Here is a 16,164-nt window from a genome sequence, read left to right as displayed (position 1 = left end):
TTGTCACTGGTGTGGAGGACTCCAGCCATGACATACTGCAGCCCGAGGATGAGGTGGCAGCCTACATCAAGTACAAGACACCAAAGTGGGATCCTTTTGAGGTTTTATGGTGGTGGAACAAGCATGCTAAATTGTTCCCTAACCTGGCAGTGATTGAATTTTTTCACCATCCCGGCATCAAGCATAGCCAGTGAAAGAGACTTTTCTTCCTGCTGGATTTGTTGGTCAAGAACGGAGAACCCAGCTTAATGTGACTGTGTGTTTAATCATGGGTACAGGTTGGGTCACAGGACTTTTGTTAACGGGTGTGGGCAGGTGCTGCTGACTTAGTCATAATGACAGGTAACGGGTTGGTTCTAGTACTGAGCTTTACGGGTATGAGCGGGTGTGGCTTTTCAAAAATAGACCTGTGCAGGACTCTGCTCTGCAACATACAATCACAAAACTGATGGCACGTCCAGGGGAGCTAAAGTGTTTAAGACATTTATTATGCATACTGTCAAGAGTCATAGAAATCAATTTAAAAATGTTTCGTTTGAAGACTGGACTTTCATTTTTGAGAGCGTGTCATTATCTATGATCCATAATGTTCTTAGCAGAAAAAGAATGCAGCACTTTGTAATATTTACAGACATGGATTTATCGATATTAGTTATCTTTAAGAGCCTTCATTTTACAACATGTATGTTACAACCATGGTTGCCATCACCACAAGGAGTCATACAGGTCTGATGGAATGTGACTGGACACGCCAGGCACTCCACATTTTACATCAGGTGATGACATAACAGTTAACAAAAAAAAAAACAACAAAAAAAAATTACAGCCCCCTAAAAACCACAGATTAATTTACTTTAACAAGCTGTTTCTTTTTTTTTTTCTTTTAGCCTGTTCTGACATCATTCCCAAAAACATTTTTATATTTGAAATACAGTGACAGCTAGTGTTAGTGCAGTAAGTAAGACCAGAAATGAATGAATCACTCCCCTTCATCACCTTAGTCCTTTATCTCAGTTTAAATAGGATGTTTTCAACTATTTTACAAAAACAGGCTTGATCAGTTCAGATGAATATGTTTTCCACATTGACCATCCCTCTGCACAGATCTACTCAGCTGACCTTGGTCAAATGATCAGCCTCTTCTTGTTCTTCTTGTGATTCCAAGCAGGTACTTGTAGGTGGGAAGGGCAGAGTAAAATATCGTGGTGGCACATCGGTTGTGTGGAGACAACTCACTTAGCAGCTTGCCAGATAATGATGCCAAGTATGACAAGCACAATGGAACAGACCATAACAAGGATACACATCTTCTTCCGAGACTTTTGCTGTGATAAAACAAAGTGCACACAGGAGGGTTACTAGGACTACACTAAATGGTAGCACTTAAGAGTGACGGCAGCAGACTCACCTGGTAGTAAGCGGCTCTCTGGAGCTGCTCTGTTCCTCGTTCTACATGGACTTCAGCATTCTCCACATTTGCCTCAATGCTATCTGCAGGGCAGAACATACAGCAAGGTCAGTAGGATTCTTACAGTGAAAACTGTTCCAGGGAAACTGTTCAGGCTTTTAGCATCCGCAATAACAACAGACAGTTTATCTCTTCATGTATGCCCTCCTTGCACAACTCCTTTCCCTCTGAGTTTTTGCCACCACTTTTCCCTTATTTCCTACCTCAGATACCAGTGAGCAGAAAATAAGAACATCAATAAAAACAAACAGGACTAATCGTCCCTCTGAAATACTTTTGCTGGCTCATATTGTAAAAGACAATGAGTGTTGTGCATGATAATCCATCGTTTTATACCATGTAGTGTGCCATAGTTGACAACAAATGACTCATGACATCCCGACAGAAAGACTAGCGTGTTTGATTTTCTTTTGTTTTCCACCACTCTTTCCGTCACAGCCGTCACTTTGACCAATAGGAAGATAGAGTGATCTGCTGCCATAGACAACTGTGTGGCAACAACACCCCACCCTTTTTAATATTCCCTCACAGGGACTACCAGAGTAAAAAAGGAAAAATTATGGCGTGAAACAGCAGAGGCACTTCAGCAACAGATTACTGCAATTAGCATCAAATTGGCAAAGAATGTTATATCTTAATAATGTAGAAAGATTAGGCTGACAGCCAAACCATAAAATTCACAAATAGTAGCTGGACCTTTGCTTACCACAATTGTAGAGGATACCAGCAATATTTGAAATAGACAACATTAGACAAAGGCCTTTATTTCTTAAAATTAAAATCCCCTTGACGTTTTGGTCAAAGGAATCCTTTCATTTTCTAATATGGTTTTTATTGTGAAACATTTGCAGGAACTTGCAGCTGTGGCTCAGGAGGTAATCAGGAGTGCATTAAAAACTGAGTAGCAGGTGGCACCTTATATGGTAGCCACTGCCACCAGTTTATAAATGAATGGGTGAATGTGACTCATAGTGTAAAAAGCGCTTTGAGTGGTCAGATGACTACAGAGTCCCTATGCAAGCCCAAGTCATAGAGACCTTCACCTTTGACCACCAAAATCTTATCAGTTCATCCATGAGTCCAAGTGGAAGTTTGTGCCAAATTTGAAGACATTCCCTCAATGCGATTTTGAGATATTGTGTTCAAGAGAGTGCTTATGCCGGCGCAGAGGCATAAAAAGATTAGCAGGCATAATGACTTGGTGAGCGAGCTGCCCGTCTCCAACATGCAAAACAGCGTTGGAGAAACACTGATTTGTAGTGTGAATCTGCTTTATTTAGTGTTATTACCAGTTGAAATCACTGTGTGTTTGTTTTGGAGAGGAAGAGACCTCTGCAGACAATGTGGCTCACAGAAAAAAACCTTCTGAACATCTGGATCAGAAAAAAGGTGAGCAAACAATTACCTATCAGACAAAAATAGGTTGAGCATACAATGGCATGTGAAGGGAGGGCCAACCCTCTCCTACATGCCAAACAGTCCTCTGTAGATAATTGGGCTCCAGCTAAAATCATCCTGACATGACATGAACCGCTGTAAACTAGAGCCAGCTTTACCTGGCTTTCAGCAATATGTTAAGTACACCACAAGGAATTCAAAAGTACTTGACAAATGTTTTGTAAATGTAGCCGGTGCCTACAGGTCAAAAATTCTCCCCCCGATCGCAAATTCAGATCATTCAACTGTGTATCTTATGCCCACTTATAAATCTGTGTTAAAGTCCAGCAAGCCTCTCAGCTCAAAACCACACTGAGATGGACGGATGACAGTATAGAAACTGCGGGGTTGCTTCCTCAGCACTGATTGGAGCATTTTTCATAGCCTAGAACTAGAAGAGGCCACAGCAACCACCACCGATTACATCAATTTCTGTGTGGATAATGTAGTTAATAATAATGAGAAAAACAGAAATCCTACATTTCCCCAACAACAAAGTTTATATAACCAAGGAAATTAAAACATATATCAATAACAAAAAGCTAGCTTTTAAAAATAAAGATCGAGTAGCTGTGGCTGCGGTACAGAAAGAGCTCAACCACCTGCTGAGGAAAGCAAAAGATAAACACTGCACTGACATGGAACATAGTTTTAGAGAGATGGACAATAGGAGGTTATGGGACTGTATGAAAAACATTATGAACATGACCCCCTGCAGAAAACAGCTGATAACCTTGGATGACTCAGTAAGAGCAAATGAGCTGAATGATTTCTTTCTTAGATTTGAGGTCCAAGATTTCTCCTCTAGAGGGAGGGAGATTGTAGATTTGTTGACTCCTTCTGGAGAATGTGAGCTCCAGATTACACCTCAGCAGGTGCAGGCTGCTTTTAGTAAAGTTGGCAAAAGGAAATCATCAGGCCCTGATGGCCTGCCTGCCCTCTTAATAAAAAGCTGCTCAGCTTAAATCTGACGTTGCTGGTTGTCTCGACCCCCTACAGTTTGCTTATGGGCAGGGTCGTGGCACTGAGGACGCAGTTATTACTGTCACCCACCACTTGATTAACAAACATCTCGAGAATCCTAAAGCATATGCTCGCGTTTTATTTGCTGACTTTAGTTCAGCTTTTAACACTGTGCAGCCCTACCTGATCATACAGAAGCTAATTAACATGAAGGTAGACACTTTTATTATCAAATGGTTCTATTCTTTTTTAACAAACAGGACACAACAAGTTAGGGTGAACAGCTCTCTCTCAGCCCTGAAGCAGTGTAGCACAGGCGTGCCCCAGGGCTGCATCAGCTCCCTGGTCCTCTTCACACTGTACACTGACGAATGCAAGAGCTCACATCCTAACAACCATGTCATCAAATTTCTGTCTGTTGCATGAGAATGCCTGCCCCTCTGTGTACTTCAGTGAGATAGCTACCTTCAAAATCTGGTGTGACAATAACTTCCTGGTGTTAAATACCAAAAAGACGATTTTTGATCCTAAAGAAATTGCAGCTCATGACCCGGTAATCACTGATAACTGCGTTATTGAACAGGTGTCCTCGTATAAATACCTGGGCCTGATGGTGTCTAATAACCTATGCTGGAGTGGTCATGTGGATTTCCTCTGTAACAGATTAGCTCAGAGGCTACACTTTGTCAGATAGCTGCGGCTGTTTGGGGTCCGAACCGAGATCATGCTAACATTCTATAACGCTGTGTTAGCAAGTATCATAAGATACAGTATGGCAGCGTGGTTCGGCACCCTCACAGTCCAGTGTAAGGCCAGACTTCAGAGAATGGTGACTACAGCTATGAAGATAGTGGGGAAACGTGATCATTTCCAGTCCCTCCAGGCAATATATGAGGGAGCAGTTGTCAAGGGAGCAAATAAAATCCTGAGTGACCCTTCTCATGCTCTCTTTCAGGAGTATGAGCTGTTGCCGTCAGGGAGGTGCTACAGAGCCAGCAGGTGTAGGAGCCACCGGTTCAAATTGTCCTTTATTCCCACTTCCATTCTATTATTAAACAAACAAACAAACACCTCTTGTGGCAGGTGTGGTGTTTTTATTTGACCCCTGTATTTATCTGTTTTATATGCACTCACTTGCACTTTGAGATAGGCCAGTGCAATACCTGTAGTTCCCTTGTTTGTAACCTTACAAACAAGGGAAACGGTTGCACTACTCTTGCAACAGTAGTCTGCAATTGTAACACAGTCAGCGCACTATGTTGGCAACTTGTCTGGGTTGATTGTGTGTATGTATGTATGTATGTATGTATATATTGCAGCTGTTTGCACTATACTGCCCAAGACGAATTTCCCTTACGGGACAATAAAGTTTATCTTATCTTATCTGAACATAGACACTGAAGGAATTCTAATCTGGAGAAGTTTCAGCTAGTTGCAATTTGCAATCCTCAGTGCTAGATGCCACTAAATCCTCCTAAATCTTACACACTGAACCTTTAATAAACATAAATACTGAGTAACCTTAAATTATGCATTCTCCTGAACAATGTGCACTGACAATAAATTCCACCAGAGCATGGCTCTTCACACAACTGCTTGAACGGTTGAGTTTTCATTTTAAAGCATCAAGCTGTTAAAAGCAGACCAAATTTCTTTTCTTATAATGGAGTATTCGAAGTGTCAACTCTGAGTGGCTCACATGCTAAGACCCACTTTCCATGTCATGTCCCCTCAGGTTTCTCTCCTGTGTGTCTTGAATTTCTGATACACTGGTGATGTTTGAGCAAAACATTCATTCTTCACATAGTAAGCACAGTTTTTCTTAAGAGTTTGATGAGGGATCTACAGTCTCTAAAACTCCACCTCCAACTTCAACGCATGAATACTGCACTGCACTACAATAATAAAAAAAATATACACAGCATGTCATATTGTTGTTTCTGTTGTTTGCTGTTGATTTAAACACAACGCTCCATGTTCACCTATTGTCATGGTTAATTTAGTATAATGTAAATTTCCACATCATTGTGGAGAATATGGATACTCACAATATATGTTCTCACAATATGGACATACAGTATATTGTCCTATAAATACGCATTAAATATTCTCAAAATTCAATTGAAAAACTACATATGGACAAAATAGCAAGTCATGAATGTTGCTAATCTGAAAACTTCATGTAAATTCAAAATTTCCATCCCAGACAATGGAGTAAAATCTCTGACAGATGAAAAATGTCTATCATCTCACAGAATAAATGGTCATATTGATATACTGTGGTGGCAAATTCAGTGTTACTGCTGCTGGTGTGCAAGTTTGAGTAGAAAATAACAGGAGCAGCTGATGACTTGACTACTGGTGGTGTATTAAGGATCACAGAGACCTGAGACTAACAACCACAGTGCCACTCACCAATCATCTCTCCTTGATCGTGGATCATCACTGCCAGGTCCTTGAAGATCTGGTTTACATCCAAAATGTCAGACTGAAATACACAAGCAAACAGGCAAAAAGCTACAATCAGCTGTGGCAGGTGTGTGTGGTCCCAGAACATAGAGGGCGGAAGACTTAAGCAGAGACTGTCGCCATGGCGGGCACTGATACACTGTGTCCTGGTATGTATTAATATTAGAAATTGTAAGCCAAGTAGGCTGACCTCCAGCTGTCTGATGTTGGTTTCTCTCTCCCTGATGAGCTCCAGGTCCTCCTCCGTGATGCCCACCTCCTCTGACTGGGTGGTCATCTGACCCCAGTCCTCTTGGCTTTACACAAACGGGACAACATTTCAAAAAAAACTTTCACTGTAATGACAGAAAACTAAACACAGCTTGGACACTTTATAAACACCATTATAAGTTTACTGTCCCCCCTTGTTGCTGTTTGCTGTTTTTTGCACATACAATCACTTGCACTAGATATGCTCTCTTTAATCCACTGCTCATTTTTACTCACAGCTCATTATTATCCACTTCTCATTATTATTATTACCATTATCATTATTATTATTATTATTATTATTATTATATTATTATCATCATTATTATTATTATTATTATTTATCGCCATTTCTTGTATTTTTGTTCTTTATTTTGCATGCCTAGTTTTTAAGTTTTAAAGTTTAAATTTTGAAATTTTTAATCTGACTCTTTCTCCTTGACTGCTGTAACACTGGAATTTCTCAATTGTGGGATCAATAAAGATGTATCTTATCTTATCTTATCTTGTAATATTGCGTCCATAAAATGACATTGACATTGGTCCTGCTGTGTTCACGGTACCTTGTTGTGAGACTGATTGTCTCTTTCTTTCACACTTACGAGCTGTAAGATTGTATCAAACAACTTCGAAAACAACTTTTAAAAAACTATCTACTACATAACCACAAACTGTATCTCAGGCATTTGTCCTTAAATATTATTAAATATTTTCATACATGCAATCTGAGTGCATCTATTTGTTAAGTAATGGCACTGTTTTTTTTTTTAGATGGAAGGGTTCATATGTGAAAATACAGTTAAATTCCATAGAGATTGCTACATGTGTATGTTTTTTTTTTTGTAAGCATTAACTGTCATCATTTAATGAAAAATGGTGGACAGGCTTTTTTTTAAATAACCGAATGAGTTGCTTTCCACTGTGACATGAATTTTCCATGCTACATTCAAATCTAATCTCAACACAGAAAAAAAGTCAAGGGTGTATTACACTTCAGTACTGTCCAGCAAAGAGCAGCATAGATGTGCCAATGCTAAAAGCAAAGTGCTGTCATTAGATTTCATGGAGAGGCACAGGGGAGCTTTTTCTATTATCAGATGGAAACACATTGTCAATCAACTGTCCAACCACAGCTTTGTTTGATTTGTTCATATTCTGGCATTTTTTTTGGCATCTTCCATATCTTTGGCTGTCAAACACATATCTAATGTTGACATGTTCCACATTGACTCTGTAATTTGGTTTTGGAACTAAAAGGACTACTCTACTGGCACTACTGTCATCAGAAAATACTCAATGTACAGTGGGGTTATTTCCTGTTCTCAAAAAGCATGAATGCTTTGATTGTGAACTATTGACAATTAGAAAAATACAGGCTATACAGTTATATTTTTGTTTGCAATTATTGATATGATCATTTATTTCATAATGTCTGGATTTACTTTATTAATCTTAAAGAACTGGGGTCACATTTCCAAAACCTGGTTAGAAGTGCAGGAAAAAAATAATTGGCATGCTGCCCCTATCTTCTCTCCAGGAGATACTTGAGGAGATGGTGACGAAGCGAACGGCCTAAGAATCACCACTGACCAAAATTACATCCTTCATAAGGAGTATGAGCTGATGCCTTCAGGTAGATGGTACAGGTTACCAAACTGTAAGATGAACCAGGATTAATTTTTTTTTTTCCCACTATCAATCAAACTACTCAACAGTAGGAGATGAAGTGTGTGTGTGTATGTCTGTGTGGTAGTTAGGAGAGGGAGATGTGCAATATTTCAGTGTAGGGCATCTTAGCAATTACTATGTGTAAGGCACTTGCGCAATATTTATGTATATGCAATTACTTTAGGCAGGGCCTCTGTGCACAACTTCATGCAATACTCTTGGGGTGTATGGATCTGGGGGTGACATTGTATGTTAATTGTAGTTTGAATGTACATGTGTGTGCCCATGTCGCCTGTGTTCTCTTGAATATCCAAGACAAATTTCTCTTAAGGGAGACAATAAAGGCTTATCATAGCGTATCGTAGCATATCGTATCGTATCTATCATATCGCATTGCATCCCATTGCAGTCGTACTTACTTGTCGAAAGAAACAAGCTTTTCATCCCGAGAACTGTCCTCAGCCTAAGGGAGAAGGACAAATCCACCATCGCCAAAGTCAAATTTGCAAAACATACATTATCAGGACAAGCTTCAAATGAATCTGACATGCGCCATCACTACTCTCTCATTAATGTGGTAAAGTGATTTGTTTCTGCCTTCCACTGACTCCTACTTACTGAGAGGCGGGATCCCGCTCTCGCTCTGGCAACTGACTCTTTCTCCTTCTCTGCTGCACGCCGCTGGACTGCTTGGAAGTTGTTGAGGGCTGCTGAGAAGTCATTCATCAGGCGGTCCCTCTGGATCTTTTGCTGCCTCTGGACGCCAAAGAGCAGAGGGAGACAGATGCTACGAGATCAGTTTGAAGGACATGGAAGAATTCATAGAGATAAAGAGGGTCACATCTGAGATTTTTTACCATGCCAAAATTGACCATAAATCAGACTTTTGGGGAACTGTGATGGAAAGACATCAAACCACTGACACATTTTCATTTTTTTTTTTATCACTTATAACCTTAAATATAAATGCAATTAAATTTTGATAAGCAGTTAAAACCAAATGTAGTCTTTTAGGTATTACATCAGCTGAGTTAACTCTAAGAATATACTAATAACTACATATGATGTCCGAACTTGCAACCATGAATCAAATCGTTATTTAAAACTCTGTAAAAACCACACCACATTCATTTCACAATTAGAAGTGTTACATCCTCCCCCTAATAATTATGATTTGCATATGCTTGTGACTCATGATGTCTTGTGTTCTCTCTTGCCCTGTTTAGTCCTGATATAAACATGCATTTTGGGTGATCCGTTCACAAGTAAATGCAAGTCTAAACTACCACCAAGACACATTGTGATCGCATTACAAACCACTTGCCGAGGTGATCTAGGACACATTTGACCACATATCTTTTGTACTGTAAATACTAATGCGTCCGGACATGTCACTGACAAGGACAACTTCATCAGTGGAGAACATGGTGGTTGTTTTTGGTGACAGTGTAGCAATGCTTTATAACTCAACAATTTTATTTCAAGTTGGATGAAGTGCTGCATGACCATCCATTGTTTTGCCCTAAGGAAGGAGACTTGTTGGATTCTGCTAACATCTCCAGCCGTACTGACACAACTGCTAACATGACTAGAGAGCATACTACAGGGCAGCAAAAGTATGGATGTGGTAACTGTGCGGGGCAGCAATGAAATCAGAACACAAGTGGTCAGCTGGAGTCAAATGGCAGGCACTGGTGTGAACAGCAATGTGTCTCAGCTGTCCACTGGTGTTCAAATCACTGAAACGCATGTTAATACCAAATCTCAACAGGCTCTCAGGAGTATCTGGTCAGTTTTTTTCCAGTGACAGTGGTTTTCATAAAATCTGCATACTACGGACAGAATGGCACAATTCTGGACACAACTTTCACTCCAAAGCCTCCAGTATCACCACACACCTACAGCAATGTCTTCCATTTCAATTCCAGTTCACCTGAAAATCCCAAATAGCAAGGATGTTAGTCTATTTCTTCCTGCTAGTGGTTTTTCATATAGAACCAGGCTAATTAAAGTGAACTTTTAACCCTCTGGAGTCTCAGGGTACTGTGATCATTTGGCACCTTCTGATGTTGTTGTAAAATCTAAACAAATGTAAGCAGTATTTTCAAAATCACATGACTTTTTGTATTCAGCACAAATTCAGCTATAGTAATATCTTCAGTGGCATGCCAAAGTTTGGGCATCCCTGGTCAAATTTCTCCCAACACACCCTTGCCCTAATGAGGTTATTGTTAGTTATTATATGAGCCCCCCTAACATGGTCTTTTCTAATAAGATAAACATCTGTTTTTCCCACAGCAGGAAAACTTGTGGTGTTAGAGCAGCAAAGGCGATAGTGTAATAACAAGAAGCATCAGTAAGATGGAATACATATGTTCTCTCTCTCCACATCAGGTACATAATCATCCATGATACCATGACATTGAAAATCTTTTACACAACACTAAAATATATTTTCTGTAACATATAATGAAATATAAATAGTACTCTGATTATTATACTCTCTCCAAATCTCACACGTTTCCACTGTTGTCTTTCTGCAACAAGTGACATCTTGTGATATCTCATTATTTCAGAAAGAGACTTCTGCTTAAGAGGCATTTACAAACAGACCAGAGTAAGTAATAGGTAAAGACACACTTCAGGCACTTATAGGAGCATTCTGAGCCATGCTGTGGCGAAAATAACCAATTCAAATGAACATACAATGACAATGTTCAATTTCAATGCTTACATTAAGGCCCGTTGCACGGCTGCTGCTCGCTCCCTCAATGCTGGACCAATTTCAAAAATTGTTGTTCACATCAGTCTCTTTGACCAATTTACATGGGAAAATAGAGTTCAGATTAAAAACTGCCAAAGTTATCCTTTAACCTCTCCATGGCTTTGAGCCTCCACTCTTTTGAGTGACAGTGCACAAGTGCATAAGTGTTGCTTCATTAAAGTTGCAACTGAAAACTCATCTTTTTAGAACAGCCTTTCCTGGTGTTTCATAACAAGTTTATTAAATATTGCTTTATCTATATATGCATTTCATTATAGTTGTTGTTTGTTCTTTGATGTTACCATCATTTGTTGTTGTCTTTTATTACGTACTATCTTATCTGATTTTGTAAAGTGTCCCTGCGTGACTTTTACATAAAATATGCAATTATTATTATTAGTAGTAGTAGTAGTAGTAGTAGTAGTGATGTGTCATGATGTGTTGTACCAAGAGATGTAGACTGATGCTTACTTGCTCAGAGGGTGATATTGGCAAAGGGATGGATCCCAGTTCTTTCAGATTCTTGTTGGTTTCTTTTGCCAGTTGGTTGGTATAGTGTTGTATCTGCTGCCTGTTCAAAAAACCCAACAGTTCAGAATTACTAGCAATTCTGTGTTTTGGTACATGTGTAATCTAAGCGACAACCTGAATCTTTTTGACATGCTTTTTGGATGACAGTGTTGAGTGCTTTAAAGACACCATCCCTGATACAGTAATTATAAAGGCACATGACCTTTTGGACAGTTTAACAGAGATACTGAAGTATAACAGCTCTGAGGCAGTTGCAGCTGTCTATAACAGATCAGTATATATGACTCTGTGTGTGTGTGTGTGTGTGTGTGTGTGTGTGTGTGTGTGTGTGTGTGTGTGTGTGAGTGAGTGAAAAAGCAACATGGGAGTAACTGGAGATCAGGTTGATACATACAGACGATCCTGAAGTTCACTGGTGTCCTGACTGGTCCCCAGCTGGTTCACCATGCTCTTGATCTGAGCAGCTGTCATTAACAAGACACTGTAAGTCTCAATCTTATCTAAGATAAGATAACATAACTCATTCGTGCCACAACAACAAATGCCACAACACACAAGCCTTGATTACATGACATTAGCTAAGGAATGCAGAATCAGAGTAGGCTTTGGGGAAGTGTCCCCAGACAAGTAAAAACATTTATTGAATGCTGTTTAACATTTTAATGTTATATAGACAAAAAAGAATTAAAGTACAAATTAAAGGTTAAAAATAAGAAGTTGTGGCTCAATCATGCTGCTTTAGCGGGATCCTTGGCTCTTTCAGCCTGCACATCAGAGTATCCTTGAGCAAGATACTGAACTTCAAATTGCTCCCAATGGCTGTTCAGCCACCAGTGTGTGACTGTGTGAATATGACGTGTAGTGTAGAGGCCCAGACACACCAACTGCCTTCAGACAACTAGTGGCAATGAAGGCCCCCCATTGCATGGCCTTTTGTCACTGTGTTTTAGCGAAAAGTTGCACATAAACACACAGCAAAGACTTCAACCGACAGCCAACCAGCATATACATTCTAGGCCTGAGTAAGAGGAAATAACTCTCCACACCAGCAGACAGTGGTCATCTGTAATCGTCATTCAAACGGGAAACTGAAAGATCATTTTGACGCTAGTTAACCAGTTAGCACATTAACAACACAATCCAATGTTAAAAGAACAGAGCATATTTACTGTGCGCCAGTGAACATTAACACAAACCATCAGGAAACGTTTCTTCTAAAGAGCTCGATGGATAAAGAAAAATAATGTTATGGAACAAATTTCTTTTGGTCTCACTCGCTTTGGACTTTAGGTCTTTCTTTACTGTCCTCACTTCCATTTCTCTTCTCGTGTGCTGAGCTGAACTGCCAATTAGCATGTGTCAGGGCCTTAAAAGTGCTTTGAGGTGTGGGAAGACTACAAAGGTGCTACACAAGTTCAAGTCCATTTCCCCACATACTGTCTTGACACACTCAACATAATGCATCTAAGCAATATGTCAATAATGACAACAATTAACACAGCTAGAAATTTGGTGTTGTTTTCCAGTTTCTGCTCAAACATTTTAGAAATTTTCTTATCCATTTCCAAAACACTAAACACACTGAAATTATCTACAGCCACTGACATGTGTGTTTTGACTACTTTAGGTAAGGGCAGAACAATAAACCAAGAGTGCCCTGTCCTCTTGCTCTCACTAACACATACACAAGCAATCTCTATCATTATTTTACAGGATATATTCTATGATAAGTCTTTCTTAACACAATACCAACATGCCCAAAAGTACACTGACAAAGTTACTGGTCACAAAGAGACCCCTCTCAACAGTGATTCCAATGTAAGTAACAGAGGACAAAATCAATAGTTCCTGTTCTTTGAAATATGCATTTGTAAGTTCAGCTGAAGATAAAAATATGATTTCAGCATTCAGACGTAGATAAATCAAGAGGGTTTCTTTCAAAGTTACAGTCATTCTAGTGAGAAAATCCCTCTTTGAGCTTCCACATACAGTGTTTAGCCTACTTGCTGAGTGAGACAAAGCAGGTATTTGGTACTAAAAGATCTTTGGGTGATACAAAATGAAGACTATGGACTTTGTTCGCTCGCTTCTGATCAATTCAAGTTTGGGCAGGAGCAAGAATAACAACAATCAGTTACTGTATAAAGTACATATGGGTATAAATTGTGCCTCGAGAAGCAACCTCAGTCATTTCCGTTGATATGAATACATATGTTGTATATGTGTTAACAGACAGATTGATAATAGGTGATCAGACTTTTTTTCTGTTATTTGGATGAAAGCCAATCTTAACCTGTCTAACTCTGCATGTTATAAAAAAAACTACTCCAAATTATTAGGTCAATGCATTTTCTGTATGGATGTAATATTATACCCGCCTGGCACTAATGGTCATTATCATCAAGTATTTCTTGATTGATAGATTAAACTTTTGGTATATAAAATGTCATAACAGGAGTAAAAATGTCCACGGTTTCACAGAGTTGACCTTCAAATGTCTTGTTTTGTCAATCCAACAGTTAGAAGTCCCATAAAACCAAAGACATGAAGTTTACAACCATATAAAACAGAGAAAGGTAGCAAATCCTCACTTTGGAAGTATGAGGAATCAGAATGTTTGGTAATTTTGCTTAAAAAAACAAAACAAAACAAAACATAGGATTTTTTTTTTTTTTAAATAGCAAAATTAATTTTGAGTCAATCAACAAATGAATCGACTAATTATTACAGCTTCAATAAACTTATACAATAAAAATGAAAAAAGTACACCAAACAGCTGTTTAAAAAATAATTGTGAATGACTTGGGCCATTGTGGCAGTCTGGTGCTTGAAATGTACACCCTATGCTGTGGCACCAGCCTTCCCAGTTTGATTCATATCCATATTCTTAGGGGTAATCTTCTGTGTTTCTTTGGAAACATAGTAAAAACCCAGCATTGCTGGTGAAAATACCATCAACACATCATTAAGTAAACGGACAGGTTTAGCACAGTGAGACAGACTTCAGGCTGACACAGCACTCTCTGATGTGGTCCCTGAATCATTTCGTGGGTGAGTGAGTGAGTAACCACATTTGACGGTGGAGCTCTTACTGTTCTGCGTGATCTTCTGGATGTTGGAGCTACATGTCTGTATGAGGCTGTTGAAGTCTCGTGGGACAGGGTGGTAGCTCTCTGCTTTGCCGTATGACATGTCTGCCAGAACGTGCTCGTACCTTGGTTTTGGGGATTTGGCTGCAGACAAAAAGAGGAAGTAAGTTTCAAAGTAGATGCCATCCATAAGGGTACCTTAACTGTCATAGTTGCTGTAATATTGGAATAGGTAGTAAACAACAAAAGTGTGGGCCTAAGATGGACCACTTGTAAAAAGAGCACCAATATAGCTGATGTTAACTCGGGGCTAGGGGTGCTTTAAAGTTAAGTTTACAGATTTTTTTTTTTTTAACATTACATTACGGACTAGTTGACTCACTTTTACTACGTGTCACACAGTCCGCTTGCAGTTTCGTTGACAGTAAGGGTTTTATTGTGTTACTGACGGGAGAGATTTGGCTTGTTTAACTTGTTCTGAATGAACTGTTAGCTTGCTAATGTCGAATCATTCAAGATTAAGTTAAAGAGCATGTCAGATATGTGTTGAAACACAATGGGAACCTATTGCTAACTTGGTTTATATAGGCTACATATTTTTAAATTACATTTTACGATACTAAACTCTACTGGCTAACGTTATCCTCCCCTGTTTGTTTACCGCAACTTCACAGCTGTAACTACAGATTTATGCTCAGCTGTTAGCTTTCTAGCTAACTGACGCTAACATAGCAGCTTTCAGTTGTTTGGGACAAACTGACTATCGTTGAGGCCTCAGCGTGATTTTCACCAATAAAGACTTAAAGACAACAATATATTGTCTACCAGAGTACAGCGTTTAATAGAAAATACAACGTAATACTTGCTTATTTGGCTGTTTGAAACGAGCACATAGATGTCTTCGACCTGTCTTCAAGAAACTGCCCTTCCTGATCTATGACGTTATCAGTGTTGCCAGATCTCGCGAGACAAATAAGCAACCAGGCCTGTGAAAACAAGCCCAAAACAAGCGACTTTTTCTACAGAGCCCCCCTAGGTTCCGGTGAGAGAAAATTAAATAAACTGTGTGCACGGTTTTACAATCCGTGGGGACAGATTTTAAACTGTGGGTACAGATTGTCAATTTACATCCATGTGGACAGATTGGTAAACTGTGCGCAGTTTTGCAAAACTGTACCCACGGTACACAGTTTATTTATTTTTCTCCCCCCTGAGCTTCAGGACAATAACTACAAGAGGGAGTTAAACCACCTTTTAACATTTAACATTAGAAAACAGATGGGATATCAAATATAGACTGATGTACCAAGTACATTATATACACAGTAAACCTCTGATAATTAAAATTTGCACACACAAATAAATATCATCCTGAATTCAAAAATTCTTTATTTATTATTCCTTTTTATGCACTCATCTAACTTTTTCTTTTAGTTACCGGACTGACATTTTCCTAACCAGAAAAAAAAAACACATTACCCTGCTCTGCCTCTGATTGGCTAGTACTCGTTGTGGGGTAAGAGCCA

At 39.2% G+C, this 16,164-nt stretch overlaps 1 protein-coding gene across 2 annotated transcripts; it reads right to left on the bottom strand.

Moving 5' to 3' along the window:
* Window positions 1-467: 467 nt before the first annotated feature.
* stx12 (syntaxin 12) lies at window positions 468-15,587 on the bottom strand. 2 transcript variants are annotated; one of them, XM_049601636.1, is made up of 10 exons: window positions 15,505-15,587; window positions 14,642-14,782; window positions 11,944-12,013; window positions 11,490-11,589; window positions 8,873-9,010; window positions 8,674-8,717; window positions 6,528-6,633; window positions 6,284-6,356; window positions 1,409-1,491; window positions 468-1,325 (listed from the first exon to the last, which is right to left on the bottom strand). In XM_049601636.1, the coding sequence occupies exons 2-10, from the start codon at window positions 14,739-14,741 to the stop codon at window positions 1,233-1,235; spliced, it is 807 nt and encodes a 268-aa protein (XP_049457593.1). In that variant the 5' UTR covers window positions 14,742-14,782; window positions 15,505-15,587; the 3' UTR covers window positions 468-1,232. The 2 variants fall into 2 exon arrangements, with proteins under 2 accessions (XP_049457593.1, XP_049457592.1); XM_049601635.1 differs by having other exon boundaries at window positions 15,501-15,573.
* Window positions 15,588-16,164: the final 577 nt, after the last annotated feature.

This window comes from Epinephelus fuscoguttatus, linkage group LG17, assembly GCF_011397635.1.
Source record: "Epinephelus fuscoguttatus linkage group LG17, E.fuscoguttatus.final_Chr_v1".
NCBI lineage: Eukaryota > Metazoa > Chordata > Actinopteri > Perciformes > Serranidae > Epinephelus > Epinephelus fuscoguttatus.
The sequence above is the reverse complement of the archived record's forward strand: the minus strand, read 5'-3'. Positions and strand labels throughout refer to the sequence as shown.

Coding starts and splice junctions, on each gene's coding strand:
- stx12 (XM_049601636.1), bottom strand. CDS start 14,741: ATGTCATACGGCAAAGCAGAGAGCTACCACCCTGTCCCACGAGACTTC. Junction 8,718..8,872: donor GAGCGGGATCCCGCCTCTCA/GTAAGTAGGAGT, acceptor CTTCTCCCTTAG/GCTGAGGACAGTTCTCGGGA. Junction 1,492..6,283: donor CGATCAAGGAGAGATGATTG/GTGAGTGGCACT, acceptor TCTGCCCTGCAG/ATAGCATTGAGGCAAATGTG.